This window comes from Danio aesculapii, chromosome 10 (assembly GCF_903798145.1).
Source record: "Danio aesculapii chromosome 10, fDanAes4.1, whole genome shotgun sequence".
In the NCBI taxonomy this organism is placed as follows: Eukaryota; Metazoa; Chordata; class Actinopteri; order Cypriniformes; family Danionidae; genus Danio; species Danio aesculapii.
In genome coordinates, this window is record NC_079444.1 from 43840519 (window position 1) to 43856748 (window position 16230).

Here is a 16230-nt window from a genome sequence, read left to right on the forward strand (position 1 = left end):
TTTTTGCGTAATTTATTTTATCATATTTTATTATGTAAACATTTTATAATGATTATAATAATTTTTTCAAATATCATGTTAATAAAAGCTTAAGTTAAATTCTAATATTATATAGATGTTACATAAAAGCAGTATTTACTATTTATTTATTTGTATAGGACTTTTATAATTATTATTAAAATATATTAATAATTTATTCATTTTAATCTGATTAATTTTGCATAATTGATTATACTTTGCTTTAAATTATGCAAATATAATACATATAAAATTATATATAAAATAGATGTTACATAAAAAAGGGTGGCGGTGTGGCACATTGGTTAGCGCTGTTGCCTCAAAGCAAGAAGGTCGCTGGTTCAAGCCTTGACTGGGTCAGTTGGCATTTCTGTGTGGAGTTTGCATGTTCTCCCTGTGTTCCGGTTTCCCCCACAGTCCAAACACATGCGCTACAGGGGAATTGGGTAAGCTAAAATGTCCATGGTGTATGTGTGTGAATGAGAGTGTATGGATGTTTCCTAGTGATGGGTTGCAGTTGGTAGGGCATCCGCTGTCTTAAACATATGCTAGATAAGTTGGCAGTTCATTCCTCTGTGGCGACCCCAGATTAATAAAGGGACTAAACTGAAAAGAAAATGAATGAATGAATATATATAAAATATTAATAATTTATTCATTTTAATCCTGTTAATTTTGCTTTATTTATTATATTTTATTAATAATTATGCAAATATATTATACATATGTATTATATTCCTAATTCTTTAATATAATTTAATCTATAATTTAATATATTTTACATGATATTATAGTAAATTATGGACCAGCCCAACTTAAATACCCCAAAGATATTTCAAATCAAGATGAGAATTATACGATTGGCAGATAAACTTTAACACATATTTGGAAAAATTATTTGCATATTATTAATCCTATTTTGTTAATTTAATTATTACTTTTGCGACAAGTCACTTGAACTGGGAAAAATTGGCTGAATCGGACAAATTGCACTGCATTTCCTAAAATCAGTGCAGAATTGGATCATTAATATTCCTGTGTTCACAAAATAAATATATTAATGCAATATAATGTAATAGCAAAATAATAGATGTATTGAGCATTGAGTTATAACCATACTAGCACAGACCACCTGAAGACAAAATGATTGTGACAACGTCTTTAGTCAAAAAGACAAAGCAAAAATAGTTGTTTTTTTTACTGTATATTTACAATAAATAGTGCTTTGGAATGCTTTTCAAATGCAAAATGAACAACTACAATACAAACCATATTAATATTAAATACAAAGCGTCATATTAAAGACAAAGCGACACATTTGCAATGATAAAATACAAAGTTTCACTATAAAAAAACACAAGCTAACCACCCGAGTCATGACCTGAAATGTTTTCGTCCTTCACGTCCAGTTGAGTTCAAGCGTCTGTCCAGATTTTAGCACCTACCGTTCCTGAAATGATCTGAAATGCTGTTGTACTGTTGGTGAATGAGATCAGTGGGTGTGCTGGAGTCGCAGCGGCTCAAGAGTCTCCGGTCATGATGGAAATAAACTCATCTTGATTTACTGAAAAACACAAATCACAACAAAATGTAAATTCACTTCGCTTTTACACTCACAGAAAACTATTTTAATCATCATTTATTGTTTAAACTTTCAGTGTCTCTTTCAAAAATATTTAGTCTGTTGCCATACTTCTGAACAAACATGCCATGTTAATATGGACAATGATATGCAGAGGTATTGACTGAAAATCACTAATTTAATCCGCCATTGGGCAAATGTTTAGCTAGATTTGGATTGGACAATGGGATAGTTTTGGACTGGCCAGTGGGCTAGTTTTGATTGGCCAATGGGCTAGTTTTGATTGGCCAATGGGCTAGTTTAATAAGCTAGTTTTGGACTGGCCAGTGGACTAGTTTTGATTGGCCAATGGGCTAGTTTAATAAGCTAGTTTTGGACTGGCCAGTGGGCTAGTTTTGATTGGCCAATGGGCTAGTTTGATAAGCTAGTTTTTAGACTGGCCAATGGGCTAGTTTTGATTGGCCAATGGGCTAGTTTTGATTGGCTAATGGGCTAGTTTTGGACTGGATAGTGTGCTAATTTTGATTGGCCAATGGGCTAGTTTTGGACTGGATAGCGTGCTAGTTTTGATTAGCCAATGGGCTAGTTTTGATTGGCCAATGGGCTAGTTTTGGACTGGAGAGTGTGCTAATTTTGATTAGCCAATGGGCTAGTTTTGGACTGGATAGCACGCTAGTTTTGATTAGCCAATGGGCTAGTTTTGATTGGGTAATGGGCTAGTTTTGATTGGCCAATGGGCTAGTTTTGATTGGCTAATGGGCTAGTTTTGGACTGGATAGCGTGCTAGTTTTGACTAGCCAATGGGCTAGTTTGATAAGCTAGTTTTTAGACTGGCAAGTGGGCTAGATTTGGATTGAAAATTGAATTAGTTTGATATACAAATAAGCTAGTTTTGATTGGTCAATGGGCTAGTTTTGATTGGCTAATGGGCTAGTTTTGGACTGGATGGTGTGCTGGTTTTGATTGGCCAATGGGCTAGTTTGATAAGCTAGTTTTTTGACAGGCCTGTGGGCTAGTTTTGATTGGCCAATAGGCTAGTTTTAGACTGGACAGTGTGCTAGTTTTGATTGGCTAATGGGCTAGTTTTGGACTGGATAGCATGCTAGTTTTGATTAGCCAATGGGCTAGTTTGATAAGCTAGTTTTTAGACTGGCAAGTGGGCTAATTTTGGATTGGCTAATGGGCTAGCTTTGGACTGGATAGCGTGCTAGTTTTGATAAGCCAATGGGCTAGTTTGATAAACTAGTTTTTAGACTGGCAAGTGGGCTAGATTTGGATTGACCATTGAATTAGTTTGATAAACAAATAAGCTAGTTTTGATTGACCAGTGAGCTAGTTTTGGATTGGCCATAGGACTAGTTCTGAATTGGCTATTGGACTAGTTTGATAAACAAATAAGCTAGTTTTGGATTGGCCAATGGGCTAGTTTTAGATTGGGCAGTGGGCTAGTTTGAAAAACAATTAAGCAAGTTTTGGATTGACCATTGGACTAGTTTGATAAGCTAGTTTTGGACTGGCCAGTGGGCTAGTTTGATGAACAAATTAGCTAGTTTTGATTGGCCAAAGAGCTAGTTTTGGATTGGCAGTTGGACTAGTTTGAAAAACAAATGAGCTAGATTTGATTGGTCACGGTCAGTAGGCTACTTTTGGATTGGCCAAAAGGCTAGTTTTGTTTGCAAAAACCTGGCAACCCTGCTGTTGATTTTAATGCATTAACTAAACTTTACTAATTAGACTTTGTTGTAAAGTGTTAGCTAATGTACTTAATCATCATTTTGCAATTACATTTTTAAATATTTTTCACTATGGTCATTCATTTACATTAAAGCACTCAAAACTTTTTAGTTATTTGCATTTTTATCACTTGCCAAATTACTATTTTTTTGCAGCTTAGGTAATAAAACTACATATAGATAGACAAAAGCATCAGTAATTAATGCAACAAAAAAACACTTTTATACTGTCATTAGCCTTGCTGACTAAATTACAAACCACTGCTTTGCACAAAACCAAAGAACATGCAAACAGCCATTTTTGTTTGGCTCCAATGCATTAATTTGCTGTATCTTAACTGAGAAAAGCACTTTGAGGCATCTGGGGAAAGCACCATAATTACTTCCATTCATCAGAAGCAATAAAAAAAAACAGCACATTATTTTCTTCCTAGATAAAAATGCAGCCTCTTACTCTCTCCGTCGCCATCGGTGTCGAACTCATCAATCATGGCGCGCAGGTCTTCATCGCTCATGTCTTCCCCCAGTTCACGAGCGACTCGACGCAGATTCCTCAAGCTGATCTTCCCCGTTTCATCATCATCGAAGAGTTTAAATGCCTTCAGGATCTCCTCTTTTGGGTCTCGCTCCAATATCATGTCTGTCACTTTAAGAGAATTATAATAAAAGGGTCATGAAAATTCCCTTGACCTTTAGTGCTCACAGTGCTATAAAAACATCCAGGAAATTTACAAATATAAAACATCCTCCAGCATCAGTGTATATTTAAGAGAGTGTGAGGCCATGTCCACACACACACAGGTGTATTTATAATGAGTTTTCTTTTAAAAAAATAAGTCTTTGTTCACATAAAAATGCAAAAAGCACACTGTGTTGTTAAGCGCACACAGAACCAACAGGTGGCGATAAAAGCCATTTATCCAGTTCAAGGTCCTACATAGACTGCACGTCTACAAAAAGAAATTACATAGGATTTCCCCCAATATTTTTCCTATCTGTGATAATTGCAGATCAGAAGAAGCCGATTTAGCTAATAGTTTTGTATTGTCATAAAATAAAGGGATTCTGGGATGAGGTTTTTAATTCAATTCAATTCCCCTTTATTTGTATAGCGCTTTTACAATGTAGATTGTGTCAAAGCAGCTTCACATAAAAGGTCACAGTAAATTGGAACAGTGCAGTTCAGTTTGTAGTGTTTAAGTTCAGTTCAGTTGAGCTCAGTTCAGTGTGGTTTAATAATCACTGCTGAGAGTCCAAATATTGAAGAGCAAATCCAACGATGCGCAGCTCTACAGATCCCGAACCATGCAAGCCAGAGGCGACAGCGGAGAGGGAAAAAAAACTTCACTAATGAAGTGCTTTTTTTTTTTTAAAGTGCTTTCGGATGCTTTTGATTTACACTTGAATCCTGACTCAGTGCTTATTACATCAGGAGATTCTGATTATACATATTCATTGAGCAGTGCACAACAGAAATTGCTTACATATTGTTTGATAACAGCCAAAAAGTTGTTAATGTACTGGAAAAATGTTAATTCTCCAGCTGCTAACCTATGGCTTGAAGAACTGACATCTAGTCTGCCCTTGGAATGAAGCAGATATCTTATAAAAGGCAACATTGGACAATTTCACAAGATTTGGGACCCTTTCTTCTGTTACTTCATGGGAAATACCTTTCCCCAAAGCAACGTAATACAACTAAAAAATGTTTGATTATTACTGTATTGTAAACTTACAGGCTGTGGATGGGGTGTGTTTTCCCTAGGTTTCTGTATATTACAAAATAATCCTGGAAATTGGGATTACTGTAATTCTATTCAAATGACCAAATAAAACCTATTTGACCATAAAAAGCGTTTAATGCTGGGTTCACACAAAACACAGAATTGTGTATTTGCCCTATTATATTCCTTACAAGTTAATGCAAACATGGAAATAGGGGTGGATTACCATCCCACGATGCAACAACACATAATATCTGACGCGTTTGGCGTGAACGCGCAGAATTTGCTTCAATCACGTCTTACGCATTTAAGTGGACCCAGCTGCATTGGCCAATCAGAAAGGAGTAAATGACATCATGAGTCAAAAACATCAGTTGTCCACATGACCACACTGTAGCCGGAGGTTTGGAAAAACGTCACCCTGGCCGGATACCTGATACTGCGTTTTCATCTGAACGAACAGTAAAACAGTTTTGAAAATAACCTGTGTTCATGTGGACAGGGCATGACAAAACCACATGTTCTGGAAAGTTCTACTCTATGAAGCAACAGAGTGGATAGGGTCCAGCTCATCAGAAAATAGATGCAAAACTGTATATATGCAAATATATGTAATATATATGTATTAGTGGGCGATTACGTTTAAGTGTATAATCAGCATTTTGATGAGGGTGAAAAACAGCTCAGAAAATTGTCAATTATTTCTAAATTATGATGTTTTTTGATCATGATAATCGGACCTCAGAATAGTTCTTATGTTTGATGTTTGTTTTTTTCACCCTCCTCTCTGCTTGCTTAGTCCTTACGTTTCTTATTGGTTTACCATTCTGTCAATCATCATTATGACGGTGTCGGTTCCACGAATCCCAGGACGAGCCGCAAGGATTTAAAGCCTCGACAGACCAGTGTGTGGTGTACGCTCTGCCTCGGCGTACCATTTGTGCACCACGCAATTTGATTGTGCTACGCTTCGGCTGTTTAGTTATTTATTATCTCAGTTTACTGTGGTAATTTGAGTTTGCTTGTTGAACTTCGTTGGCTCTTACGCTCCTCTCTCATGCTCCTCTCAGTCTGCCTGTCAGACTCTGTTGCAATCGCAGAGCGGGTGAGCTCATGGCCCCGCCCCCTTGTTACGTTGGCGGGAAGCCGAAACTAATTTACATGTGAAGCAACACACCCCTAAATCAGTGAGCTGTGGCCCCGCCCCCAACATGACACTTTTTAACACATTATAATTAAAAAATCTGAATTGTGTTTTAAACTGAACCTAAACTGGCACACTCAGAACAACCATAATATTAATATTAAATCATAAAAAAGAGGTAAACCATGTGCCCTTTAAAGTTTAAGGACATTAACGATGACAAAATATGGTTGAAAATATTAGTCAGTCATTATTTCATGTATATGTATGTCCAAATGAAACTGCATACTTATTTTAGCTGTACTTATTACCTGTTTAGTTATTTATTATCTCAGTTTTACTGTGGTAATTCGAGTTTGCTTGTTGAACTTCGTTGGCTTTAAGTGAACAATGTGATGGCTGTTGTGTGATTCTAAACTAAGCTTTGACCGTATTATCCGGTTTGTTTTAGTTTAGATTTGTTAAATTAGTTTTGCCAGTTGTGTATTTTGAGTTTTGTAGCTTTAATTAGTTTAGTTCGGGTGTCGTGTACACTGAAGATCTCGGTTTTTATTTGTATTTATTTTTGACGCCTAGCTTAGACTTTAGTTTTAAGGATTGTTTTGTTTTGTTCATTTCTTTGATTTGGCTTACACTCGTTGTTTTTGTTTAAAGATAATTATAAATGTTTATTTCTTTTTTTTTTCTCTCACATTTATTACTGTTACATAATTGTTTCAACTACTGAGTAAAAAGCTTAAATAGAGAATTGATTCCTGCCTCACCCTTGATCTGTCGCACACATTACACCTGTCTCACTTAAATGTTACAGCATCCCACTTAAACATCCTAAAAACGTAACAATAGTACACAATAAAAAAACCAAATGTAGTTCATGACACCTTTTAACATTCATTAATATAAGAGGATTTATTGTTTCACACATTTATGATTAAGATCAACACAGAACCTGCTTCTTATTTCAGCTAAATCCTCATTGTGTTGAATGATGAACTCAACTTACCCACTTCTCTGAAATCTTCAAAGCTTATTTTGCCAGTTCCTTCTCTGTCGTAGTCTTTCAGGATCTTCAACACGTCTACTTTCTTCACCTCAAAACCCAAAGCTCTCATCGCCACCTGCAACACAAATGTAATTTACATTTATGATGTCATTTCAACATCTGTTTTAATGATTCCAATACATCAGTCGAAGTGTCTGCATCAAGTAATATACACATAAATTAAATTATTTTAAAAATGGACTATATTGAAGTCAACTATATCTACTTTAAAGGGCACCTATGGTAAAAAATCTACTTTTCAAGCTGTTTGGACAGACATATGTGCATGTATGGTGTATAGACCATCATATTGGGGTGATATAAGCACACCCAGTGCTTTTTTTTTTTTTTCAGTTTAACAACATAAAAACGGTGGACCAATTGGAGCGGTTTTCAGATCGACCGCAACTTTACGTAGGAGAGCGGTCCCCCCGCCCACCAATATTGATTGACAGGCGCATCATCATATCCTCAGTTTGTTGATTCACGTCCGCCATTTTCAGCGTGAGTCGAAGCGATATCACTAAAGGAACACGCTAGCTCTATTTTTAGATGCAAGGCTCACTGGGCTCAACACAAGATCAATATTCTCCACATTATCGCTCTAATCGGAATTATTGGTTGTATCTTTAGGTAGGTTTGCAAACATGTGTACTTCTCATTGAGTCTACCTTATACTTCAGCCGTTTGCATTTCTCGCGATCCCAGAAGCTCCCTGTGATCTTAACTAGCATGCGTTTTAGAATTCTAAACATCGGTTTCTATCAGGGTACACTCAAGTCAAAGACTGGGCGCCGCGGACCACTGCAGACTTGAATTGCCGTTGTGTGTACCCTGATAGAAACCTATGTTTAGAATTCAAAAATGGCTGGCACGACGATTCGGGACACTTCATGTATCTGCCGCGCCACAGAGAGTGTCTGGTGTGCCGTGTCGTGGCTTCGAGCGGCGCATCCGGTGCCTCAGTCAAAGTTAATTCAGTGTGCGTGGTTATTAGTTTCTGTGTACAAGCTCGGCACTTAAAACTAGCACACAGTTGGCTGTAAAACTGTACAAAGACACAAATGATTTTGTACTCTCTGCTTGGTCTGTGTCAGAGTCGTACATGTACGACTGATTGCTAAACCTCTTACGCTCCTCTCTCACGCTCCTCTCAGTCTGCCTGTCAGACTCTGTTGCAAACGCAGAGCGGGTGAGCTCATGACCCCGCCCCCTTGTTACGTTGGCGGAAAGCCGAAATTAATCTACATGCGAAGCAACACACCCCTAAATCAGCGAGCTGTGGACACGCCCCCAACATGACACTTTTTAACACATTATAATAAACAAATCTGAATTGTGTTTTAAACTGAACCTAAACTGGCACACTCAGAAGAACCAGAATATTAATATTAAATCATAAAAAAGAGGTAAACTATGTGCCCTTTAAGTTTAAGGACATTAACGATGACAAAATATGGTTGAAAATATTAGTCAGTCATTATTTCATGTATATGTAAGTCCAAATGAAACTGCATACTTATTTTAGCTGTACTCATTACCAATACATCAAAGAACACGTGATCAAACTAATTTTATTTTGTTTTAAATTGTGAAAATCGTCTTGCTGAACTTCACTAGCTTAGTGAAAATCTAGAACGAGTCTTAATAGATAAACTTAGACTAACTGAATGTTATAAGCAGTTGGATTTACAGTGTATGGCTGCCACTTTCTGGTGTAGACAAATAGGTTATCCAATTATGACTTTTTTTCTTTAAAAAAAACAAAACTAAACAACAACTAATAATTGATAGACATACTCTAGAAACATGTTTTTCGTAGATTAATCACAATACTCTGCAAATGGGTTAAGCAGAATTATCTCATGTCAAAACTAAAAACATGATTATTTTATTTACCCCATTGGCAGATTATTTAGCTTGTTTTAAGGAAAGTCACTTAATTTTGAAATATTATTTCTTCTTTTTTTATCTTTTATGGTCCCACTTTAAATTGAGTGTCCTTAACTACGCTGTACTTACATCAAAAAATAAATACAATGTACTTACTGTGTTCATAATGTATTTGAGAACACTTGCGGTGCTCTTGAGTTGGGATAGAGCTAGGGTATGAACAGGTTTGGTGGTATGGGTAGGTTTAAGGGGGGGTTAAGGTGTAAGGGATGGTCAATAGTGTATTTACAAATGTAGTTACAGAAGTTAATTACAGATGTAATTACATACAGGTATTTACTCAAGCACAAGTACACAGTAAATACATGTATTTACACAATAAGTACATCGTAACAAATTATTAATTGTTGTGTAAGTACATATTAGTTAAGGCCACTTAATATAAAGTGGGACCTATTTTATTTATTGCAGTTTTAGTTACTTCCGTATTGGCTTCCCGAGAGAGAGCGGGAGGTTGCCGCTTGAGTATTTCTCAAACGTTACGTGAGATCTGCTTCCTGAGGCAGCCGAGGGCAGCGATTGAGGCATGTTGCTGACAGGCACGTGGGAACGGTGGGCAGGGAGAACTAGCCTTAAAGGCCCAGTACAAAAAAAAACAGCAAAACCTTTTCCCAGCTATAATACAGACACTTCAAACAGCTCTAATAATAATCTGATGGGTGTTTTGAGCTGATACTTTACACACACATTCTGGAGACACAAAAGACTTGTATTAAATATGAAAAAGGGGTAACCTATGTGCCCCTTAATGTGGAACTGAAAAACAATGCATATAAGTGACATATAAGTGTTATTTTCGTCCCCACAGGAACTTTTGCCATTTAAACCTGATTTACTCCCTTTAAACTGAAAAACTCAGAGATTACACACTTAAGGATGTGTTATTGCACTAAATAACCTGTAGACTGATCATTCCTGTGATGCATGAAAACAAAAACACAACTTGAAAACAGGAAAAAAAAGAACCGCTACAATATTTTACTTTTTGCAATTGAAAACTGAATTTCTGAGCTAACTGCGGGACACGCTCCTGAAATAAGCTGATATTTGGCAGCTCCATCAATGATTGCATGCTGAATCTGCTTTTATAGCCTGAAAAGCACATGTTGTCAGAGCTTTCAGAAAAATAATTGTGTTACTTTCGTCCTCGCTCTCCCCTATATTAAACTGCTCAGAACAATTCAATTAGTCTCAGTTCATCTATTAAGACTGGAGTAATTAGGACTTCACTAAGCTAGTAATAGTGTATCAGCATTAAGAAATGCACTTTTTGAATGACACCTACTCATCACACATGAATGCAGTATATGGAGAGAGATTCACCTTTAATTCATGATAATCTATTTCTTTATCCTTGTCTGTGTCGAAAAGCTCGAAGGCCTCCTTGATTTCATCCTTCTGCTCGTCAGTGAGTTCTCTCCTTTTCTTCCTTTTACTCTTATCAGCAGTCAGCTCGGTCCTGAAGACACATAAATATAAAAATTCAGTCATCAGTCTGAACGTACAGTGTCATTCAATCACAACCCAACACTGTGAGGTCTTGTGTAAATTAGCATATATATGACACTCACAGTGCACTTAATACTTGTATATTTAAATATTTATAAGGGATAAGGGATATTTACAGTTATAAAACGAAGGATTGCATGATGTTTGTGTTTCTAAAGCAATACATGATTGTTTAAATTGTCTCTCTATATATTATATACTTCATCTATCACCTTAGAAACTTCTGTTAGTGAGTCAAAAGTTCACATACAAATGCTAGCATGTATATGATGCTCACAGTGCATTTAATACTTCAGAATGCACAATATATACAGCTATAAAATGAAAAAGTTGTGTGATATTTGGTTCTAATGCAATATGATATAAATAAAGCATTATAAAATACAGGACTGTTTCAATTACTCTCTATAGAACTTACTCCTTAGGAACTATCGTTAATAATATTAAGTCAACAGTTCACATACAAATGCTAGCATGTATAAGATGCTCACATGGCATTTAATACTTGTATTTGCAAATATTTCCAGACGTAAAATGAAGCATTACGTGATATTTGTGTTTCTAAAGGCAATACAACATTGTTTAAATGGTCTCTCTACAGAATATATACTTCATTTATCACCTTAGCAACTCCTGTTATTAATATTAGGAGTCAACAATCCACATACAAATGCTAGCATGTAAGGTATATGATGCTCACAGTGCATTTAATACTTGTACATGCAATATATACAGCTAAAATACGACGGAATGATTGATATTTGTGTTTCTAAAGCAATACGAAATACATAATTATTTAAATGGTCTCTCTGTATATTATATACTTAATTTATCACCTTAGCAGCTACTGTTATTAATATTATGATGAGTAAACAGTGCACATACAAATGGTAGCGTGTATGTCCGATCACAGTACATTAACACTTCAATATGCACAATATATACAGTTATAAACTGGCGGAATGCTTGACGTTTGTGTTAGTAAAGCAATATGAAATACAGCATTGTTTAAATGGTCTTTATATAGAATATTTACTTTATTTATCGCCTTAGCAACTATTGTTATTTACATTATGAGTCAACAGATTACATTCACAGCATCAGCGTGTTTCTAAACCACAGTTAACGACCCAACACCTCATAGTTACCTTAGAGACAGACTCATTCCTGCAGTTCGACAATAAATTCGTTGATTTTAATTAATTAAACTCCGTCAAACAAGATTAGAGATCGGCTTCACCAGCCTCGCTAATCGGCTAACGCCAGCAAACAGTCGTCGGCGCGGTGCTAGTTGATTATCAGGGAAACGTTGCCGACTGGCTGCCGAGGTGTTAACGTCATCATGAGGGTACTTGTGATTGGTTGTTCGGAAAGAGTCTTGCGTTAGTGCTTGTGTGATTGGTGGATTGGGCTGGAAATGGGCGGTCTTAATGATGGCGGTCAATACGGCGGCCGTATTTTTCCTCACTGTTTTTATGAAACGATTTTCGTCAACACTTATATCTAGCCTGATAAATTACAGTTTTCTTTAAAAAAACAAACAAAAAAAAACTATTGTTCTCTCTATAATGAAAATTCTGTCATTATTTCTTATTCCTCCTCCACTTATTTCTTCTTTTCTTCCGTTGAGCACAAAAATAGATAATTTGAAGAATGTTGCAAGCACAGCCCTGCTAAAAAAAACTGCTTATAGACAGGTTGGCTGGTTTTAGCTGGTCAACCAACTTGGTTTTAGAGGGGTATTGGCCATTTCCAGTTTGGTCTTAGGCTGGTCTTATTGGCCATTGCCAGGCTTGCCAAGCTGGTTTTAGCTGGTCATCTCCTAGCCTGACCAGCTAAGACCAAACTGGAAATGGCCAAAACTCCTCGAAAACCAGGCTAGATGACTAGCTTAAACCAGTCTAGGCTGGTTTAAGCTGATGTTTTTCAGCAGGGAAACCTGGCAGCCATTAGCTTCCATAGTATTGTTCCTACAATGGATGTCAATGCAACCGGTCACCAACATTCCTTCTTCAGAATATATTATTTTGAGTTCAACAGAAGAAAGAAAAAACATAAAGGTTTGGAACAAAATGCAGTACTGTGGTAAAATAATAAATAAATCGTTTTTCTCAGTGGCTTTGGTGCATTTCTCACAACACTATTCACATTTGCACAACAGTTCATGCATTTCTCAAAATAATTAGTCATTTGTGCACATCATAGCAGCAGTTTCTCATTCCTTCTAACAAATTGCGAATGCTTTTGGACATGCATCAACTGCTTTCATACAACTCTCTACTGTTTATAACATTATCATCTGCTTATGTCATGTCAGTCAAAATGAACTAAACTTGTGAATGCTGAATAGACATTCCATATTAAACTAATAGTGCTCATTTCATTACTGGAGTCAGTACATACACAAATGTTGAACTAGTTGTCAAAATCTGTCAAGCTAATTATATAAAAACATTTAAATCTTTTTATTTTCCTGAAAATGTCTTCTAAATTGAACAATTTGATGAATGTGACCTGTGTATGTTGTAGGTTCAGTTTCAATATGTACTGCAGTATTGTGCACAGCTCTACCCAAAGGAAGTGTATGTTTGTTGTAAATAAGGGGTGTTTATTCTTTTGCACAATGCTGTGAATAAATTAGAACTGTGAGGAGCAAATGCAGTAAACATGTGAAACACATATTCAGTGTATTGTACTGAGATACCTCACTAAATACAGTGATGTCTAACTACTGTAGTTTTCAAATGGCTGTGCTAATAGTATATAGAGCTGTCTTGAGCATTTTCAGGAAGTGTCGTCAAAATTTCTTGCATTGGAAAAATTTAACAGAGTAAACTGTTCTAATGAAAACATGACAAAGCCATCTGACTATCATGTTCATAACCAATGGTGTCAGGACTTTTCATCCTGATGACACTTTCATTGACATCAACACTTGCTTTAGAGGAATGAGCTCTCCATTTTGAGCAAGTGGCGCGCTTTTGCAGGTTATCAACCAGGTTATGCAGTTTGCACTAATTGTTTTGGGAAATACATGAACTGTTGTGCAAATGTAAATAGTGTTGTGAGAAATGCACCAATGCGAAATAGTAACGTACTAGAGGTAGTAATTGCACTTAATTATCAACAGAGGACGCCCTACACCATCAAAACACTAGCATGATTCCTTTCAAACGTCCCATCCTGACCTGCAGCAGGAGTACTGCAATCTTTTAAACACTATGTAGACATTAAGCTTATGCCACGTTCGGCGCATTATGAATATTGTAGAATAAACTATCTATTTCTATTCAATATATAAGCATATACAGTGCTCAGCATATATGTACACCCCTCACAAACCTCTGTTAAATTCATATTTTTAATAGGAAGCTATACAATATTATATTTCAGCGTTTACATTAGATTAGTCAGTACTGAAGCCAAATCTGGAGCTTATTTAACAAAATAACTTACGATAACGGTACAAAAACTAGCACAGCCAAATTTATATATTACAGAAAAATATTAAAAATAAATTAAAAACAAGAGGAAAAATCAAGAAGCAAAAAATGAACAATTTTGTTGGATGCTTGTAGGTAGGTTTGGAATATTTTGCTTGAATTTAATAGCATTATCTTTAAATTTCTGAATATGTTCGGTGACTAAAATATAATTTTAATAAATATACCTGTTAAATAAATCTGTTTTGTTTAAATGCACCATAATACCTTGCCTATTCACTGAGAGATGGAGAAAATGATCCATTATCAAAATGTGGTGTACTCAATTATACTGAGCACTGTACATGCAATATCCAATAGGCAAAATGACAATCACCAAACATGAAAATCAATACAAATAAAAGAAAATAAAAATAAATAAACATTGGGGGATTCAACAATGCATACTGAAAAAGCCCAAAATGAAGTATTGCGTTGAAGTCTAGTCAGCTGGCAGTGTGTTTACAGCTTAACAGGAAGTTAGATGGGTGGCTCCTGAACCACTTCCTCCGATGAGAACAAAATGTGTCTGTGCTCTCAAGAGGCTTGTGGGTTCAGCTCTGAAGGTCTTAAGGTCATAAAACCACCCTGATAGACAAGCAGCACGCAACAGGCTTTCTTTAACACTCAGATATACAGAACAGGCATCGGTGTTAACTGTCTAGTCTACATACTTGCACAAGCCCACTAGAGCCAATTTGAATAGGGTCCATTTGAATTATCAATAATATTTTCATTGGTTAAAAATGTCAAACAATTTAGCATATTTGGTGTTCTTTGAGTTTGATGGGGTGTTAATACAGCACTTTATAGTGTTGCTAGGGTGCACTGGAGTTTAAACTGTTGCTAGGGTGTTTTGATATTTGTTTGGGTGTTATTTGGCGGTTGCAACAGTGGTTTTGATGTTTGATGAGGTGTTACTAAGGTGTACTGAATGCTACAACAATGGTTGCTAGGGTGTTGCTAGGTTGTCTGTAAGTGTTTCACTATGTGGTTGTTGTTTGTAGGTTGTTACAAAACGGTTGAAAGTTGATACAGTTGTTTGTTGGGTTGTTCCTATGTGGTTGCTAGGGAATTCTAGGCTCTACTGTATTTTAGACCGTTGCTAGGGTGTTTATTTGGCGGTTGTAACAGAGGTTTTGATGTTTGATGAGGTGTTACTAAGGTGTACTGACTGTTAAAGCATTGCTAGGATAGTTGCTAGGGTTTTGCTAGGTTGTCTGTAAGTGTTTCACTATGTGGTTGCTGTTTGGTTTTTGTTTGTAGGTTGTTACTAAGTGGGTTGATAGGGGGATACTGTTGTTTGTTGGGTTGTTGCTATGTGGTTGCTAAGGAATACTAGGCTCTACTGTATTTTAGACTGAGGTGTTACTAAGGTGCTGTTAAAGCATTGCTAGGATAGTTGCTAGGGTGTTGCAAGGTTGTCTGTAAGGGTTTCACTATGTGGTTGCTGTTTAGTTTTTGTTTGTAGGTTGTTACTAAGTGGGTTGATAGGGGGATGCTGTTGTTTGTTGGGTTGTTGCTATGTGGTTGTTAGGGAATTCTAGGGTGTACTGGAGTTTAAACTGTTGCTAGGGTGTATTTTATATTTGTTAGGGTGTCATTTGGTGGTTGCAACATATGTTTTGATGTTTGATGAGGTGTTACTAAGGTGTACTGACTGTTAAAGCATTGCTAGGATAGTTGCTAGGGTGTTGCTAGGTTGTCTGTAAGGGTTTCACTATGTGGTTGTTGTTTGGTTTTTGTTTGTAGGTTGTTACTAAGTGGGTTGATAGGGGGATACTGTTGTTTGTTGGGTTGTTGCTATGTGGTTGCTTGGGAATTCTAGGGTGTACTGGAGTTTAAACTGTTGCTAGGGTGTATTTGATATTTGTTAGGGTGTTATTTGGTGGTTGCAACATATGTTTTGATGTTTGATGAGGTGTTGCCAAGGTGTACTGAATGTTACAACAATGCTAGCATGGTTGCTAGGGTGTTGCTAGGTTGTCTTTAAGGGTTTCACTATGTGGTTGTTGTTTGTAGGTTGTTACAAAATGGCTGAAA

The 16230-nt window shown here is 36.4% G+C and overlaps 1 protein-coding gene across 1 annotated transcript; it reads right to left on the reverse strand.

Moving 5' to 3' along the window:
• Positions 1–1165: 1165 nt before the first annotated feature.
• On the reverse strand, positions 1166–11995 carry cetn3 (centrin 3). Its single transcript, XM_056466830.1, has 5 exons — positions 11854–11995; positions 10520–10655; positions 7205–7319; positions 3788–3979; positions 1166–1582 (listed from the first exon to the last, which is right to left on the reverse strand). Exons 1-5 carry the CDS (start codon positions 11868–11870, stop codon positions 1539–1541), a joined length of 504 nt encoding a protein of 167 aa, XP_056322805.1. The 5' UTR covers positions 11871–11995; the 3' UTR covers positions 1166–1538.
• Between the last annotated feature and the right edge of the window lie 4235 nt (positions 11996–16230).

Coding starts and splice junctions, on each gene's coding strand:
- cetn3 (XM_056466830.1), bottom strand. Junction 7,320..10,519: donor TAGATTATCATGAATTAAAG/GTGAATCTCTCT, acceptor TTTGTGTTGCAG/GTGGCGATGAGAGCTTTGGG. Junction 3,980..7,204: donor TGAAGATTTCAGAGAAGTGG/GTAAGTTGAGTT, acceptor ATTCTCTTAAAG/TGACAGACATGATATTGGAG.